Below are 16,960 nucleotides of genomic sequence, written 5' to 3'. Positions count from 1 at the left end.
GTGAGAGAGAGATGGAGACAGGGGAGGGTGTGGTTATTAACAGAGAGAGAGAGAGACAGAGTAAGGGAGAGAGAGTGAGACAGAATATGAAAGACAGCAAGATAGAGAATGAGAGAGGTGGAGACAGAGTGAGTTTACGGCAGGGATGTTAACAGAGACAGAGAGAATGAAATTTGCTTTGTATTTTTGAGACTGCTCTGGTGTAACATTCAGATTGTCTGGGATGTTTTAAACTTTAGAATGTTTTAAGCTTTGTAACTGGGAATAAATCATTCTGTGTGGATTGTTAATGCATGTGTGAGAGAGAGAGAGGATTGTGTGTATGAGAGAGGATTGTGTGTGTGTGTGCGTGTGTGTGAGAGTGAGAGAGTTGTGTGTGTGAGAGTGAGAGAGTTGTGTGTGTGAGAGAGAGAGAATTGTGTGTGAGAGTGAGAGAGAATTGTGTGTCTGAGAGAGTCTTGTGTGTGTGTGTGAGAGAGGATTGTGTCTCGTGAGAGGGTTGTGTGTGCGAGAATGAGAGGATTCTGTGTGCAAGAGAGAGAAGATTGTGTGTGTGTGTGTGTGTGTGTGTGAGAGAGAGGATTGTGTGAGAAAGTGAGAGGGTTGTGTGTATGTGAGAAAGTGAGAGGGTTGTGTGTGTGTGAGAAAGTGAGAGGGTTGTGTGTGTGTGAGAAAGTGAGAGGGTTGTGTGTGTGTGAGAGAGAGGATTGTGTGTGTGTGTGAGAGAGAGAGGATTGTGTGTGTGTGAGAGAGAGAGGATTGTGTGTGTGTGAGAGAGAGAGGATTGTGTATGAGAGAGGATTGTGTGTGTGTGTGAGAGAGAGAGTTGTGTGTGTGTGTGTGTGTGTGAGAGAGAGAGTTGTGTGTGTGTGTGTGAGAGAGAGAGTTGTGTGTGTGTGAGAGAGAGTTGTGTGTGTGTGTGAGAGAGAGTTGTGTGTGTGTGTGAGAGAGAGAGTTGTGTGTGTGTGAGAGAGAGAGTTGTGTGTGTATGAGAGAGAGAGGATTGTGTCTGTAGTGAGAGGGTTGTGTGTGTGAGAATGAGAGGATTCTGTGTGCAAGAGAGAGAAGATTGTGTGTGTGCGTGTGAGAGAGAGAGGATTGTGTGAGAAAGTGAGAGGGTTGTGTGTGTGTGAGAATGAGGATTGTGTGTGTGTGAGAGAGAGGGGATTGTGCGTGTGAGAGAGGATTGTGTGTGTGTGAGAGAGAGAGGATTTGTGTGCGTGACAGAAAGAGAGATGGTTGTGTGTGCGTGAGAGAGGGTTGTGTGAGTGAGAGAGGATTGTGTGTGTATGTGAGTGAAAGAGAGGGAGAGAGAGGATTGTGCATGAGAAAGAGAATGTGTATGTGTGTGTGTGTGTGAGAGAGAGAGAGTGTGTGCGAGAGACAAGATTGTCTGTATGTGAGAGAGACGGTTGTGCGTGAGTGAGAGAGAAAGGATGGTGTGTATGTGTGAAAGAGGATTGTATGTGTGTGTGAGGGGGAGGTTTATGTGTGTGAGAGAGAGAAATGTGTGGGAGAGAAAGGATTGCAGAGGAATAATGAGTGTTAGAGAGGATTGTATGTGAGAGAGTATTGTGAATGAGAGAGAGGATTGTGTGAGTGCGTGTGTGAGAGAAAGAGGATTGTGTGTGAGAGACAGAATGTATATGTGAGAGAGAAAGGATTGTGAGTGTGCATTCTGTGTGTGTGTGTGTGTGTGTGTGTGTGTGTGTGTGTGTGTGTGTGTGTGTGTGTGTGAGAGAGAGAGAGGTTTGTGCGTGCGAGTGAGAGAAGATTGTATTTGAGAGAGAGAGGGTTGTGTGTGTAAAAAGAGAGAATTGTGTGTGTGTGAATGAGGATTGTGTGTGAGAGAGTGTGCGTGAGAGAAAAGAGAGAGGATTGATTTGTGTGTGTGTGAGAGAGAGGATTGTGAATGTGTGTGAGAGAGGATTGTGTGTGTGTGTGTGGGTGTAAGAGAGTATTGTGTGTGTGAGAGAGAATTGTATGTTTGTGCGAGAGAGAGAGAGGATTGTGTGGGTGTGAGAGAGAGAGAGGATTGTGTGGGTGTGAGAGAGAGAGAGGATTGTGTGGGTGTGAGAGAGAGAGAGGATTGTGTGTGTGAGAGAGAGGATTGTGTGGGTGTGAGAGAGAGAGGATTGTGTGGGTGTGAGAGAGAGGATTGTGTGGGTGTGAGAGAGAGAGAGGATTGTGGGTGTGAGAGAGAGAGGATTGTGTGTGTGAGGGAGAGAGGATTGTGTGGGTGTGAGAGAGAGAGAGGATTGTGTGTGTGAGAGAGAGGATTGTGTGTGTGAGAGAGAGGATTGTGTGTGTGAGAGAGAGGATTGTGTGTGTGAGGGAGAGAGGATTGTGTGGGTGTGAGAGAGAGAGAGGATTGTGTGTGTGAGAGAGAGGATTGTGTGGGTGTGAGAGAGAGAGGATTGTGTGGGTGTGAGAGAGAGAGAGGATTGTGGGTGTGAGAGAGAGAGAGGATTGTGGGTGTGAGAGAGAGAGGATTGTGTGTGTGAGGGAGAGAGGATTGTGTGTGTGTGTGAGGAAGAGGATTGCCTGTGTGTGTGTGAGAGAGATAGGATTATGTGTATGTGAGAGAGAGAGGATTGTGTGTGCGTGAGAGAGATGATTGTGTGCGTGTGAGAGAGGATAGTGTGTGTGTGAGAGAGAGATATTGTGTGTGTGTGAGAGATGATTGTGTGTGTGTGTGAGAGATGATTGTGTGTGTGTGTGAGAGATGATTGTGTGTGTGTGAGAGATGATTGTGTGCGTGTGAGAGGGGATTGTGTGTGTGCGTGAGAGGGGATTGTGTGTGTGTGTGAGAGATTGTGTGTGTGTGAGAGGGGATTGTGTGTGTGCGTGAGAGATGATTGTGTGTGCGTGAGAGATGATTGTGTGTGTGAGAGAGAGAGAGGATTGTGTGTGAGAGAGAGGTGATTGAGTGCATGTGTGTGAGAAGATTGTGTGTGTGTGAGAGAGAGAGGATTGTATGTGTGTGAGAGAATGAGAGGATTGTGTATGTGTGAGAGAGAGGGGATTGTGTGTGTGAGAGAGGATTATGTGAGAGAGAGAGTGCGAGGATTGTTTGTGTGAGCGGATTGTGTGTGTGTGTGAGAGTGTGAGGATTGTGTGTGTGTGAGAGAGTGTGAGGATTGTGTGTGTGTGAGAGAGTGTGAGGATTGTGTGTGTGTGTGTGAGAGAGAGTGCGAGGATTGTGTGTGTGAGAGAGGATTGTGTGTGTGAGAGAGGGTTGTGTGTGTGTGAGAGAGAGTGTGAGGATTGTGTATGTGAGAGAGGATTGTGTGTGTGAGAGAGAGAGTGCGAGGATTGTGTGTATGTGAGAGGATTGTGTGTATGAGAGAGGATTATGTGTGAGAGAGAGTGCGAGGATTGTGTGTGTGTGAGAGAGAGAGTGCGAGGATTGTGTGTGTGAGAGAGGATTGTGTGTGTGAGAGAGGGTTGTGTGTGTGTGAGAGAGAGTGCGAGGATTGTGTGTATGAGAGAGGATTATGTGTGAGAGAGAGTGCGAGGATTGTGTGTGTGTGAGAGAGAGAGTGCGAGGATTGTGTGTATGAGAGAGGATTATGTGTGAGAGAGAGTGCGAGGATTGTGTGTGTGTGAGAGAGAGAGTGCGAGGATTGTGTGTGTGAGAGAGGGTTGTGTGTGTGTGAGAGAGAGTGCGAAGATTGTGTGTGTGAGAGAGGATTATGTGTGTGGGTGGGTGAGAGAGGGTTTTATGTCGGTGTGCAGTATCTTGGAAAGTTAAGTGACCACCGAGTAGATTAATGAATGAACCATTTATTGAGGTGAGGAGTGGTTTACAGAGAGTGAAGATAGTGCATCCAGCCTTCTCATTGCTGTGGGGAAATCTGCATTCAGCTCCTGAATCCTGCGCTGTGGCCCGAGTAGCCAAATGGATCACATGACCCTGCGCGAACTTGCCCCTTAAAGGGGCACACTGCTACATCCCTCCCCTTTACGTTCCGGAGGAACACATTTCAATAACAACTGAATTATTTGCAATATTAGACAAGAATTGGACCTCAACCTGAATTCCTTACAAAAATAAATCAATCAGGGTGGGCACATTAAATAGTTTCACAGGTTAAAGTCCAACTGGTTTATTTGGAATCACGAGCTTTCGGAGCGCTGCTCCTTCAGCAGGTGAGTTACCTGCTGGAGAAGTGCTGAAAGCTCGTGATTCCAAATAAACCTGTTGGACTTTAACCAGGTGTGGTAAGACTTCTTCCTAATCCTGTGGGAGCATTGTAATTTATTATTGAACTCACCAGTGGGAGAGGTAACTCTGGTTTAGACTCTCGATTGCGAGAGTACACCAGTGCAGATAATGTCTTGAGTTCTCACTGGAAAATCACATCATTCTTCCTCGGAGAAGCTGGCGTTATTGACATCTGGAGAAATATCACCGACAGATAGACTATCCTTTGGGTGCGATTCTCTCCTTCTCAAGTGACTGGTGGGGTTCCGCAGGGACCTGTGCAAGGATCCCAACTGTTCACATTATATATTAATGATTTGGAAGCGGGAACTGAATGGATTATCTCCAAATTTGCAGATGATACAAAGTTGGGTGGGAGGGTGAGCTGTGAGGAGGATACAGAGATGTTTCAGTGTGATTTGGACAGGCTGAGTGTGTGGGTATCTGCATGGCAGATGCAGTATAATGTGGATAAATGTGAGGTTATCCACTTTGGGAGCAATAATAGGAAGACAGATTATTATTTGAACGGGTTTAAATTGAGAGAGGTGGGTACTCAGCAAGACCCTGGAGTCCTTGTGCATCAGTCTCTGAGAGTAAGCGCGCAGGTACAGCAGGCAGTAAAGAAGGGAAATGGTATGTTGGCTTTCATAGCAAGAGGATTTGAGGAGAGGAATAGGGATGTTTTGCTGCTATTGTACAGGGTGTTGGTGAGGCCACACCTGGAGTATTGTGTACAGTTTTGGTCTCCTTATCTGAGGAAGGATGTCCTTGCTATAGAGGGAGCACAGCGAAGGTTTACCAGGCTGATTCCTGGGATGGCAGGTCTGTCATATGAGGAGAGACTGAGTCGGTTAGGATTATATTCACTGGAGTTTAGAAGAGTGAGAGGGGATCTGATAGAAACTTATAAAATTCTAACAGGGTTAGACAGGGCAGATTCAGAAAGAATGTTCCCGATGGTGGGAGGAGTCCAGAACTAGGGGTCAGAGTTTGAGGATAAGGGGGAAACCTTTTAGAACTGAGGTGAGGAGAAATTTCTTCCCCCAGAGGGTGGGGAATGTGTGGAATTCACTCCCACAGAAAACGTCGTGTGATTTCAAGAAGAAATTAGATATATCGCTCTTGGGGCTAAAGGGATGGAGGGATAATGGGGGGAGTGGGGGATCAGGATATTGAATTTGATGATCAGTCAGGATCAAAATGAATGGGGGAGCAAGCTCGAAGGGCCGAATGGCCTACTCCTGCTTCTGGTTTCTATGTGTCAAAATGTTTCGTGGTTTTCCTCACCCTTTTACCTTGGAGGTCAATTTGTTTAATCAATTTACAACTTCTTAAAGATGAGCTAGGTGCTCCCATTTAGATGCTCCTGTAAACTCTTAGATAGACAACTACATTAGATAGGCGGATGGATCGCAATGAGGTGGAGCTCTTGAGTATGAGCTCCCTGATTGAGTTAAAGATCGCCTGGAGTTTCATCGTTATAGAAATATATTGAGGAGTGTCAGGGCTCCTGACCCTCCGGATTGCGGCTTCTGACTTTGTACCTGAAGCGCTCTTCGGAGTGGGATAAAGTTTGTAAATAGAGGGAATCTGGTGAAGGGACACCGGCCCCCTGTGGAATTATTTCAGTAAAGCCTTCCGTCGTGGAGAATTGCCAACGCCATTGAGACTCCAAAGGGTAGCCAGGGTATCCTGGTCTAAACCTTTGCATGTGTGCAAAGAACAATATTGCACAGGAACAGACCCTTCGGCCCATTAAGCCTGTGCTGATACACGCTTTCTCTCCCTCTATTCACCTGCCTATCAAGGTACCCCTTGAATGTTGCTATTGTGCCTTCTTCCAATGCATTCCAAGGCACCCGGCACCTTCTTGTGTAAAAAACTTTCCCCACACGTCTCCCCTAAACTTACCCCTCTCACCTTGAACACATGTGCCCCCCCGTGTAATTGACATTTTCACCCTGGGAAAAAGCCTCTGACTATCCACTCTGTCTCTGCCTCTCATCATTCTGTAGACCTCTATCAGGGTCTCCCCTCAGCCTCCGTCTTTCTAGTGAAAACAATTCAAGTTTATTCAACCTCTCCTCATAACCAACACCCTCGAGACCAGGCAAGATCTTTGCACTCTCTCCAAAGCTACCTTCTGGTAGTGTGGCGACCAGAACTGCACACAATATTCCAAATGCAGCCTAACTAAAGTTTTGTACAGCTGCCAACATGACTTGCCAACTTTTATACTCAGTGCCCCGACCGATGAAGGCAATCATGGCATATGCCTTCTTGACCACCTTAACCACCTGTGTTGCCATTTCCAGAGATCCATGGACCAGAACGCCCAGATCCCTCTGTACGTCAATGCTTCTACGCATTCTGCCACTTACTGTATAATTCATACCTGAATTTGATCTTCCAGAATGCATCACCTTGCACTTGTCTGAATTAATCTCTATTATAATAAATTCTCGAGATGCCTTGTCTAATTCTGATTGATGGTACACACATCTCATATCAATCTTAGTGTAAGTTTTAGCGATACAGTGGTTAGCATTGCAGCCTCACAGTGTCAGGGACTTGGATTCAGTTCTGGCCTTGGGTCACTGTCTGTGTGGAGTTTGTACGTTCTCCCCGTGTCTGCATGGGTTTCCTCCGGATGCTCCGTTTTCCTCCCACAGTCCAAAGATGTGTAGGTTCAGTGGATTGGCCATGCTAAATTGCCCCTTAGTGTCCAAAGATGTGCAGGTTAGATGGATTGGCTGTAGTAAATGTGTGGGATTACAGGGATAGGCCAGGGGAGAGGGCTTGGCTAAGACACTCTGTCAGAGAGTCAATGCAGTCTCGATGGGCCGAATGGGCACTGCAGGGATTCTATGACTTGGGAAGGGTTCTTGGGTGGAGTTTGAGTAAGATGGAAGCTAAAGCAATGTAAAATGGAGGGAAGATGGGCCTAAGATTGAGGCTTCTGACATTGCAAAATGGCATACGTCAAAAAGTCCCAAAACATTCTAAAATCTTGATCCTTCACCTACCCCGGGAACTTTCAGCCAGAGAGGGAATGGCCTTGGAGGGGAATAGGAACACATAGGATGTGTTGTAAATAAATGTCAGTGAAGCCTGTGGCCTACTTTGCTTTCACCTCCTCTCTCTCTCTCTCTCCCTCTAGGCCACTGGCCGTTACATCCGGCTCCAGCTCTTGGCTGATTCCTTTCCACGTTCCTTAGCAACCCCCAACGCCGGATGTCGGAGTCTGAGAAAGTCCTCGTCCATTGCCCAGGACGCGATTCCCAGACGGAAGCTGGGAAAGAAGCCATCCGTAAGGGTGAGTGCGCCATCTCACTCTGTCACTGAGCCTGGCCAGACTGGGCAATTGGGCATGTGTGGGTCAGAGCTGTTCCAGTCACGGATTGGGATGAGATGTTCCCTGAGGCCAGTCCCTGGACACCCTGGGATGTAAGGGTTATGGGAAAGGAGTGTGAAGCAGGCTCAATTATTTTGGGATATTGTCCAGTGCCTCCATACATGAAGGTCGTACTTGTCCACGCTATTCCAAATGGGAGGGAGAGCGGAACTGTGCACGGTATTCCAAATGGGATAGGGAAAGCGGAACTGTGCACAGTATTCCAAGTGGGATAGGGAGACCGGAACTGTGCACGGTATTCCAAATGGGATAGGGAGAGCGGAACTGTGCACCGTATTCCAAGTGGGATAGGGAGACGGGAACTGTGCACAGTATTCCAAGTGGGATAGGGAGACCGGAACTGTGCACAGTATTCCAAGTGGGATTGGGAGACTGGAGCTGTGCGCAGTATTCCAAACGGGATAGAGATTGGAACTGTGCACGGTATTCTAGGTGGGATACAGAGACTGGAACTGTGCACAGTATTCCAAGTGGGATATGGAGACGGGAACTGTGCAAAGTATTCCAAGTGGGATAGGGAGAGCGGAACTGTGCACAGTATTCCAAGTGGGATTGGGAGACTGGAACTGTGCACAGTATTCCAAGTGGGATAGGGAGACTGGAACTGTGCACAGTATTCCAAATAGGATAGAGATTGGAACTGTGCACGGTATTCTAGGTGGGATACAGTGACCGGAACTGTGCACAGTATTCCAAGTGGGATAGGGAGAACGGAACTATGCACAGAATTCCAAGTGGGATTGGGAGATCAGAACTGTGCACAGCATTCCAATTAGGATACGGAGACCGGAACTGTGCACAGTATTCCAACTGGGATAGGGAGACGGGAACTGTGCACGGTATTCCAAGTGGGATGTAGAAATTGGAACTGTGCACAGTATTCCAAACAGGATAGGGAGACTGGAACTGTGCACAGTATTCCAAGTGGGATGGGGGATGGGAAATGTGCACGGAATTCCGAGTGGGATAGGGAGACCAGAACTGTGGACAGCATTCCAAGTTGGATAGGGAGAACAGAAACTCAGCAAACTTTCTGGGGACCCGGGTTTGAATCAGGTTGTAGTTCGACTGCATGTGGAATATTGAGTATGGTTCTTGTCGCCCCTACCAGAAGGATGTGGAGAGGGTACAGAAAAGATGGCCTCATGGCCTTATCGCTAGACTATTAATCCAGAAACTCAGCTAATTTCTGGGGACCTGGGTTCGAATCCCACCACAGCAGCTGGTGGAATTTTAATTCAATTAAAAAAAAGATCTGGAATTAAAAATCTACTGATGACCATGAAACCATTGTCGGAAAAACCCATCTGGTTCACTCATGTCCTTTAGGAAATCTGCCGTCCTTACCCGGTCTGGCCTATACGTGACTCCAGAGCAATGTGGTTAACTCTTAATTACCCTCTGAAATTCAGTCACCCAATCCAAGAGCAATTAGCGATGGGCAATAAATACTGCCCCAGCCAGCGACACGAATGAACAAAATAAGTAGGAAGACAGGGATAGGAGGAGATGGGGGATGAGGAGGGAGAGGGGGAGTAGTGGGTAGGGGGAGGAGGCTGGCGTAGTGGGTAGAACAGGCGGTACATGTCCTTTGCTTCTCCTGGTGTTCCCAGACCCAGAGCACTGCCACGAGGTATGCCAAAAACCTACCAAATAAGGCTCCTCAGTGTACTATGGTCTGAATTATTGGTGAGTAAGGATATCTATCTACAGCTGTACAAGGCCTTGGCGAGACCACGCCTGGAGTCCCGTGCACCCTTTCGGTCTCCTTATCTAAGAAAGGATATACTTGCCGTGAAGGGAGCGCAGCGAAGGTTCACCAGACTGATTCCCGGGGTTGGCAGGATTGTCGTACGGGGAGAGATTGGGTCGACCAGGCCTGTATTCACTGGGATTTAGGAGAATGAGAGGGGATCTCATAAATGTATAAAATTCTGACAGGGCTGGACAGACTGGATGCAGGGATGTTGTTTCCTCTGGCTGGGGAGGGGCTGGAACAGGAGGTCCCAGTCTCAGGATACGGGGGAGGCCATTTAGGTCAGAGATTGGGAGAAATGTCTTCACTCAGAGGATGGTGAACCAGTGGAATTCTCTATCGCAGAAAGGTGTGGAGACCGAGACACTGAATAGATTTAAGAAGGAAATAGATAATTTTTAGATTCTGGAGGTGTCCAGGGGCTTGGGGAGGGTGTGGGGAGTGTGGCATTGAGATAGAGGGCCAGCCGTGATCATACTGAATGGCAGGGCAAGCTCAAAGGGCCGAATGGTCTACTCCTGCTTCAACCTGCTATGTTTTTGTGACACTTTAGAGGATGGGATGACCCTCCCCCACCATCGATTGTCCGGAAATTTCCGGCCCAACCTATCCCAGCTAACATTGTGGTTGACCCCACGTCCCGTGGGGGAGGGAAGGGGGCAGAACCCATCTGAAGAATACAGTTCCTTCACAGCAAGTCTCCACCTGGCGCAGGCCTCTAATGGACATCTCGACAGTTCAATCGCAAGAGGTCATTAAGACATCTCCTGCTCTGGAAGTTAAACGATTCCCCCAGGCATCTCCAGGCAGACTGCGTAATGTACCTCTCCCCCCCGCCCCCCTCCGAGCCAGCCGGAGCTGGAAGATTGAGAAGTAATTAACCTTGATGTAACATTAAGTCAGTTCTGACATCAGACAGGGCACTACTGAGGCCACATCCGGAGTATTGTGGAGAGTATCGGTCTCTTTATTTAAGCGAAGATGTAAATGAGTTGGAAGTGGTGCGGAGAATGCTTCCCAGACTCCGGAACACAGAAACTAGCAGAAGGAGTAGGCCATTCAGCCCTTCAAACCTGCTCCGCCATTCAGTATGATCATCGAATTCAACATCACTGTCTGTGTGGAGGCTGCACGCTCTCCCCGTGTCTGCGTGGGTTTCCTCCAGGTGCTCCGGTTTCCTCCCACAGGCCAAAGCTGTGCTGATTAGGTGAATTGGCCATGCTAAATTGTCCCTTAGTGTCCAAAGATGTGTAGGTTAGGTGGATTGGCCATGCTAAAGTATCCTTTAGTATCCAAAGATGTGCAGGCTAGGTGGATTGGCCATGCTAAATTATCCCTTAGTATCCAAAGATGTGTAGGTTAGGTGGATTGGCCATGCTAAATTATCCCTTAGTATCCAAAGATGTGCAGGCTAGGTGGATTGGCCATGCTAAATTATCCCTTAGTATCCAAAGATGTGCAGGCTAGGTGGATTGGCCATGCTAAATTATCCTTTAGTATCCAAAGATGTGTAGGTTAGGTGGATTGGCCATGCTAAATTATCCCTTAGTATCCAAAGATGTGTAGATTAGGTGGATTGGCCATGCTAAAGTATCCTTTAGTATCCAAAGATGTGCAGGTTAGGTGGATTGGCCATACTAAATTATCCCTTAGTGTCCAAAGATGTGTAGGTTAGGTGGATTGGCCATGCTAAATTATCCTTTAGTATCCAAAGATGTGCAGCTAGGTGGATTGGCCATGCTAAATTGTCCCTTAGTATCCAAAGATGTGCAGGTTAGGTGGATTGGCCATGCTAAATTATCCTTTAGTATCCAAAGATGTGCAGGTTAGGTGGATTGGCCATGCTAAATTATCCCTCAGTATCCAAAGATGTGCAGGTTAGGTGGATTGGCCATGCTAAATTATCCCTTAGTATCCAAAGATGTGCAGGCTAGGTGGATTGGCCATGCTAAATTGCCCCTTAGTGTCCAAAAATGTGCAGGTTAGGTGGATTGGAAATGCTAAAGTATCCTTTAGTGTCCAAAGATGTGCAGGTTAGGTGGATTGGCCTTGCTAAATTGACCTCAGTATCAGGGGGATTAACAGGGTAATTGAGGTTATGGAAATAGAGCCTTGGTGGGATTGTGGTTGATACTAACTCAATGGACCGAATGGCCTCCTTCTTCATTGTAGGGATTCTATGGATTGCAATGGGATCTTGATCAATTGGGCCAGTGGGCTGACGAATGGCAGATGGAGTTTAATTTAGATAAATGCAAGATGATGCATTTTGGTAGATTGAACCAGGGCAGGACTTATTCAGTTAATGGTAGGGTGTTGGGGGAGAGTTACAGAACAAAGAGATCAAGGGGTACATGTTCATAGCTCCTTGAAAGTGGAGTCACAGGTGGACAGAGTGGTGAAGAAGGCATTCGGCATGCTTGGTTTCATCGGTCAGAACATTGAATACAGGAGTTGGGACGTCTTGTTGAAGTTGTACAAGACATTGGTAAGGCCACACTTGGAATACTGTGTACAGTTCTGGTCACCCTATTATAGAAAGGATATTATTAAACTAGAAAGAGCGCGGAAAAGATATACTAGGATGCTACTGGATTGAGTTATAAGGAGAAGTAGAATTAGACTGGGACTTTTTTCTCTGGATTGTAGGAGGCTGAGGTCTATAAAATAATGAGGGGCATAGACAATGTAGATAGTCAATATCTTTTCCCAAAGGTAGGGGAGTCTAAAACTGAAGAGTGTAGCTTTAAGGTGAGAGGGGAGAGATACAAAAGTGTCCAGAGGGGCAATTTTTTCACACAGAGGGTGGTGAGTGTCTGGAACAAGCTGCCAGAGGTAGTAGTAGAGGCAGGTACAATTTTATCTTTTAAAAAGCATTTAGATAGTTAGATGGGTATGATGGGTATAGAGGGATATGGACTAAATGCGGGTGATTGGGACTGGCTTAGGGGTTTAAAAAATGGGTGGCATGGATAAGTTGAGCCAAAGGCCCTGTCTCCATGCTGTAAACCTCTATGACTCTATGAATATCCTGATCCTCCCTCCCCCCATATCCTTCATGTCGTTAATGTGTGCCTAAACTGGACCAGATACTGGGCAAGACGACAGCTCAGTGACTATCGCTGTTTGCTGTGCAGACACATGGATTTGGGCCTGTGTCTGTGGGAGTTTGTGCATTCTCCCCGTGCTTGCGTGGGTTTTCTCCGGGTGCTCCGGTTTCCTCCCGCACCCCAAAGATGTGCTGTTAGGCTGACTGGCAGGAATAAATTGTCCCTAAATCAGTTTCCCTCAATCTGGATGGCCATAAAACATTAGATAGGGGTCATGGGTAGAGAGGTGGACTGGTGGTGTTGAGATGGCGGCGCGGGCTCATTGGGCCGAAGGGCCTGTTTCCCTGGCTGATTTTGTTCTTTGTTCTTTGTTCGATCCTTTTAGCCCCAAGAGCGATATCTAATTTCTTCCTGAAATCACACAACGTTTTGACCTCAACTACTTTCTGTAGGAGTGAATTCCACCACCCTCTGGGTGAAGAAATTTCTCCTCACCTCAGTTATCCTCAAACTATGACCCCCTAGCTCTGGACTCGCCCCACCATCAGTAACATTTTTTCTGAATCTACCCTGTCTAATCTAAGAGATGGCACGGTGGCACAGTGGTTAGCACTGCTGCCTCACAATGCCAGGGACCTGGGTTCAATTCCTGGCTTGGGTCACTGTCTGTGTGGATTTGCACATTCTCCCCATGTCTGTGTGGGTTTCCTCCAGGTGCTCCAGTTTCCTCCCACACTGCAGTTAGGTGGATTGGCCATGCTAAATTGCCCCTTAGTGTCCAAAGATGTGTAGGCTAGGTGGATTGGCCATGCTAAATTATCCCTTAGTGTCCAAAGATCTGTAGGCTAGGTGGATTGGCCATGCTAAATTGCCCCCTAGTGTCCAAAGATGTGCAGGTTAGGGGGATTGGCCATGCTAAATTGCCCCCTAGTGTCCAAAGATGTGCAGGTTAGGGGGATTGGCCATGCTAAATTGCCCCTTAGTGTCCAAAGATGTGTAGGCTAGGTGGATTGGCCGTGCTAAAGTGCCCCTTAATGTCCTGGGATGTGTAGGTTAGGTGGATTGGCCATGATAAATTACCCCCTAGTGTTCAAAGATGTGCAGTTAAGTGGATTGGCCATGCTAAATTGCCCCTTAATGTCCTGGGATGTGTAGGTTAGAGGGATTGGCCATGATAAATTGTCCTTTAGTGTTAAGGGGATGAGCAGAGGTTAGAGATGGGTTTAGGACCTGAGTGAGATTGTGGTTGAAGTAGACTTGATGGGCCAAATGGCCCCCTTCTGCACTGTAAAATTCTATGATTCAGCCATGATCTTATTGAATGGCGGGGCAGGCTCGAAGGGCTAGTTGGCCTACTCCTGCTCCTATTTCTTATGTTCTTATGTTATGATTCAATGATCTGTAATCCCATCAGAATTTTGTAAGTTTCTGGGAGATCCCTGGAATGGGTGGGTTGTCTGATGAGGAAAGGTCGGACAGGTTAGGCTTGTATCTGCTGCAGTTTAGAAGAGTAAGAGGCGACTCAATCCAAACCTTTCAGATCCTGAAGGGGGTTTCTTGACAGGGTGGATGTGGAGAGGATGTTTCCTCTTGTGGAAGAGTCTAGAACTCGGTGTGTGGGGGGAGGGGGGGTCACTGTTTAAAAATCAGGGGGTTGCCCAGTGCAGATGGAGATGGGGAGAAATGATTTCTCTCACAGGGGGCTGAGTCTCTGGATCTCTCTCCCTCAGAGTCTTGGAATCTTTTTAAGGCAGAGAAGGATTCTGGATTAACGAGGGGGTGAAAGGTTATCAGCAATGTGGGGTCAAAGTTACAGTCAGATCAGACATGATCTTACCGAATAGGCTCGACGGACCGAATGGCCCTCCTCTTGCTCCTAAGTCTTCTGTATATTAACAATCCGCACCAATCCTTGCGGACAAAGCCAGTCCTTCAAATTTAATGACAAACCGCATCGGAGGCCGTTCAGAGAAGGTTCACTGGGCCAATTCCTGGGGTGAAGGGGGGTTTTTGCCTTATGAGGAAAAGATTGAGCAGGTCGGGGCCTGAACCCATTGGAGTTCGGAAGAATGAGAGGGGATCTTATTGAAACATCTCAGATTCTGAGGGGGGGTTTGACAGGGTGGATGCTGAGAGGATGTCCCCCCCTTTATGAGGGCTGCAGCTCATTGAATATATTCAAGGTCGAGTTGGACAGATTTCCGATTGGCGAGGGGGTGGAGGGGGAGTGGGGGAACAACAGGAGTTTAGACCTCAGTCAGAACCGCCAGGCAGGGATGTACTGCTGAGGCTGTATAAGGCTCTGGTTAGATCACATTTGGAATATTGGGGGCAATTTTGAGCCCCGGACCTAAGGAAGGATGTGCCGGCCCTGGAGCGGGTCTAGAGGAGGGTCACGGGAATGATCCCGGGAATGAAGAGCTTGACGTATGAGGAACTCCGGGAGTTTAGAAGGATGAGGGGGGGATCTTATTGAAACTTACAGAATACTGAAAGGACGTGGGGAAGATGTTCCCATGAGTGGGAGAGACTGGGATCTGAGGGCACAGCCTCAGAGTAAAGGGACACTTTAGAACGGAGATGGGGAGGAATTTCTTCAGCAAGAGGGTGGCGAATCTGTGGAACTCGTTGCCAAAGGTTACAGGGTAAAGAATTGGGTGGGGAAACTTATCAGCCATGATCGATGGGCCAAATGTTGAATTCTGCTCCGATATCTTGTAGTCTGTCGAATAGGGTAACATGCTCAAGGGGCCGAAAGGCCTACTGCTGCTGCTATGAATGATGCCTGGTTTTAACCTCCAGTCTTTTCTCGCTCTCTGACACCAGATGACAAAGGTGGAGATGGATATCTGTCGGACAGCCAACGCTCCATCGCTGGCGACGAGTTCACCAGCACCGAGAGCTCACGGCTCATACCCACCCCCGGAGGAGCGAGCGCAGACACCCCGCAAGGTAAACAGGCGATTCCCCCCCTCCCATCCACAGGCCAGCCCTCCCCCTCCCCTCACCAGCCGTGCCTGGGGACAGAACCAGGACTCCTCCCTGCTCCGCACCCCCCTACCCCGCCCAGGAAGGAGGGATCCGGGTTCCCCCTCCTGCCCAGAGGCCACTGTTACCCACTGGGCTACAGGACAGGGTGATTCCCACCCCCACCCCATCCGTGCTGCCTCTCCGGCCCCTCCAATGTGGGCAGAGGCACATCCCAGACAGACTGGAAAATGGGCAAGGGAGGAAGAGAGAGAGAGAGAGAGAATGTGTGTGTGAGAGAGAGAGAGAATCTGAAAGAGAGAGAGAGAGAAAGAGAGAATGTGTGAGAGAGAGAGAGAGAGAGAAAATGTGAGAAAAGAGAGAGAGAATGTGAGAGAAAAAGAGAGAGAAAATGTGTGTAAGAGAGAGAACGTGAGCGAGAGAGAGAAAGAGAGAGAATGTGAGAGAAAGAGAGAGAAAGAATGTGAGAGAGAGAGAGAGAAAATGTGTGAGAGAGAGAGAGAATGTGAGAGAAAAAGAGAGAGAATGTGAGAGAGGGAGAGAGAAAAAGTATAAGAGAAAGAGAGAGAATGTGTGTATGAGAGCGAGAGAGAATGAGAGAAAGAGAGAGAGAATGTGTGGGGAAAAGAGAGAGAGAGAGAATGTGTGTACGAGAAAGAGAGAGAATGTGTGAGTGAGAGAAAGAGAGAGAGAATGTGAGAGAAAGAGGGAGGGAGAAAGAGAGAAGTCTGTGAGAGAAAGAGAGAGAGAATGTGAGAGGAAGAGGGAGGGAGAAAGAGAGAAGTCTGTGAGAGAAAGAGAGAGAGAATGTGAGAGGAAGAGGGAGGGAGAAAGAGAGAAGTCTGTGAGAGAAAGGGAGGAAGAGAGAGGGTGAATGCGTGGGAGAGTGTACAAGAAAGACAGAGAATGTGAGTGAGAATATGTGACAGAGAATGAGTGCAAGAGAAAGAGAGAGAAAACTGGAGAGAGAGAAAGAAAGAGAGAGAGAGAAAGAGATAGTGTGAGAGAAATAGAGAGAAGTGTGTGAGAGAATAGGAGAAGTAGAGAGGGAGAACGCCTGAGAGGGAGAAGATGTGAAAGAGAATGTGTGAGAGAGTGAGGGAAAGAGAGAATGTGTGAGAGAGCGAGGGAAAAAGAGAATGTGTGAGAGAGCGAGGGAAAGAGAGAATGTGTGAGAGAGCGAGGGAAAGAGAGAATGTGTGAGAGAGCGAGGGAAAGAGAGAATGTGTGAGAGAGCAAGGGAAAGAGAGAATGTGTGAGAGAGCGAGGGAAAGAGAGAATGCGATGGCAGGATAGAGAGGGAGAGAGAGTGTGTTGAAGCTGTCAGTCGGGTGGACAGGGATTGATGTGGAATGTAAATGCTAGTACGGAGCAGTTGGGAGGAATGGCACCTTCCTGGGTACAGAGAGGCAGTGTTTGCCCATGGGGGAGGGTCCAGTCTCTCTGACGATCACACCCAGACGTCTCAGTTCAGTGCAGTGTGTGAGAGAGACAGAGAGGAGGGAGGGGGAGAGCCAGGAAAGGGGATGAGACAGGCTTGT

The 16,960-nt window shown here is 47.9% G+C and overlaps 1 protein-coding gene across 2 annotated transcripts in view; it reads left to right on the top strand.

Annotated features, from left to right (window-relative positions):
* The window catches only part of LOC145339856 (uncharacterized), a 40,196-nt gene that overhangs the window by 12,670 nt on the left and 10,566 nt on the right, over window positions 1-16,960 (top strand). For both annotated transcript variants that reach the window (XM_080184389.1, XM_080184388.1), the window contains 2 exons: window positions 7,371-7,526; window positions 15,258-15,383. In XM_080184389.1, coding sequence (XP_080040515.1) covers window positions 7,445-7,526; window positions 15,258-15,383 — 208 coding nt within the window. In that variant the 5' untranslated portion in view covers window positions 7,371-7,444. The remainder of the gene's footprint in view (window positions 1-7,370; window positions 7,527-15,257; window positions 15,384-16,960) is intronic.

This window comes from Carcharhinus amblyrhynchos, unplaced genomic scaffold, assembly GCF_965287045.1.
Source record: "Carcharhinus amblyrhynchos unplaced genomic scaffold, sCarAmb.v2.hapA scaffold_707, whole genome shotgun sequence".
Classification (NCBI taxonomy): Eukaryota; Metazoa; Chordata; class Chondrichthyes; order Carcharhiniformes; family Carcharhinidae; genus Carcharhinus; species Carcharhinus amblyrhynchos.
This window is presented reverse-complemented; position numbering and strand designations above follow the sequence as displayed.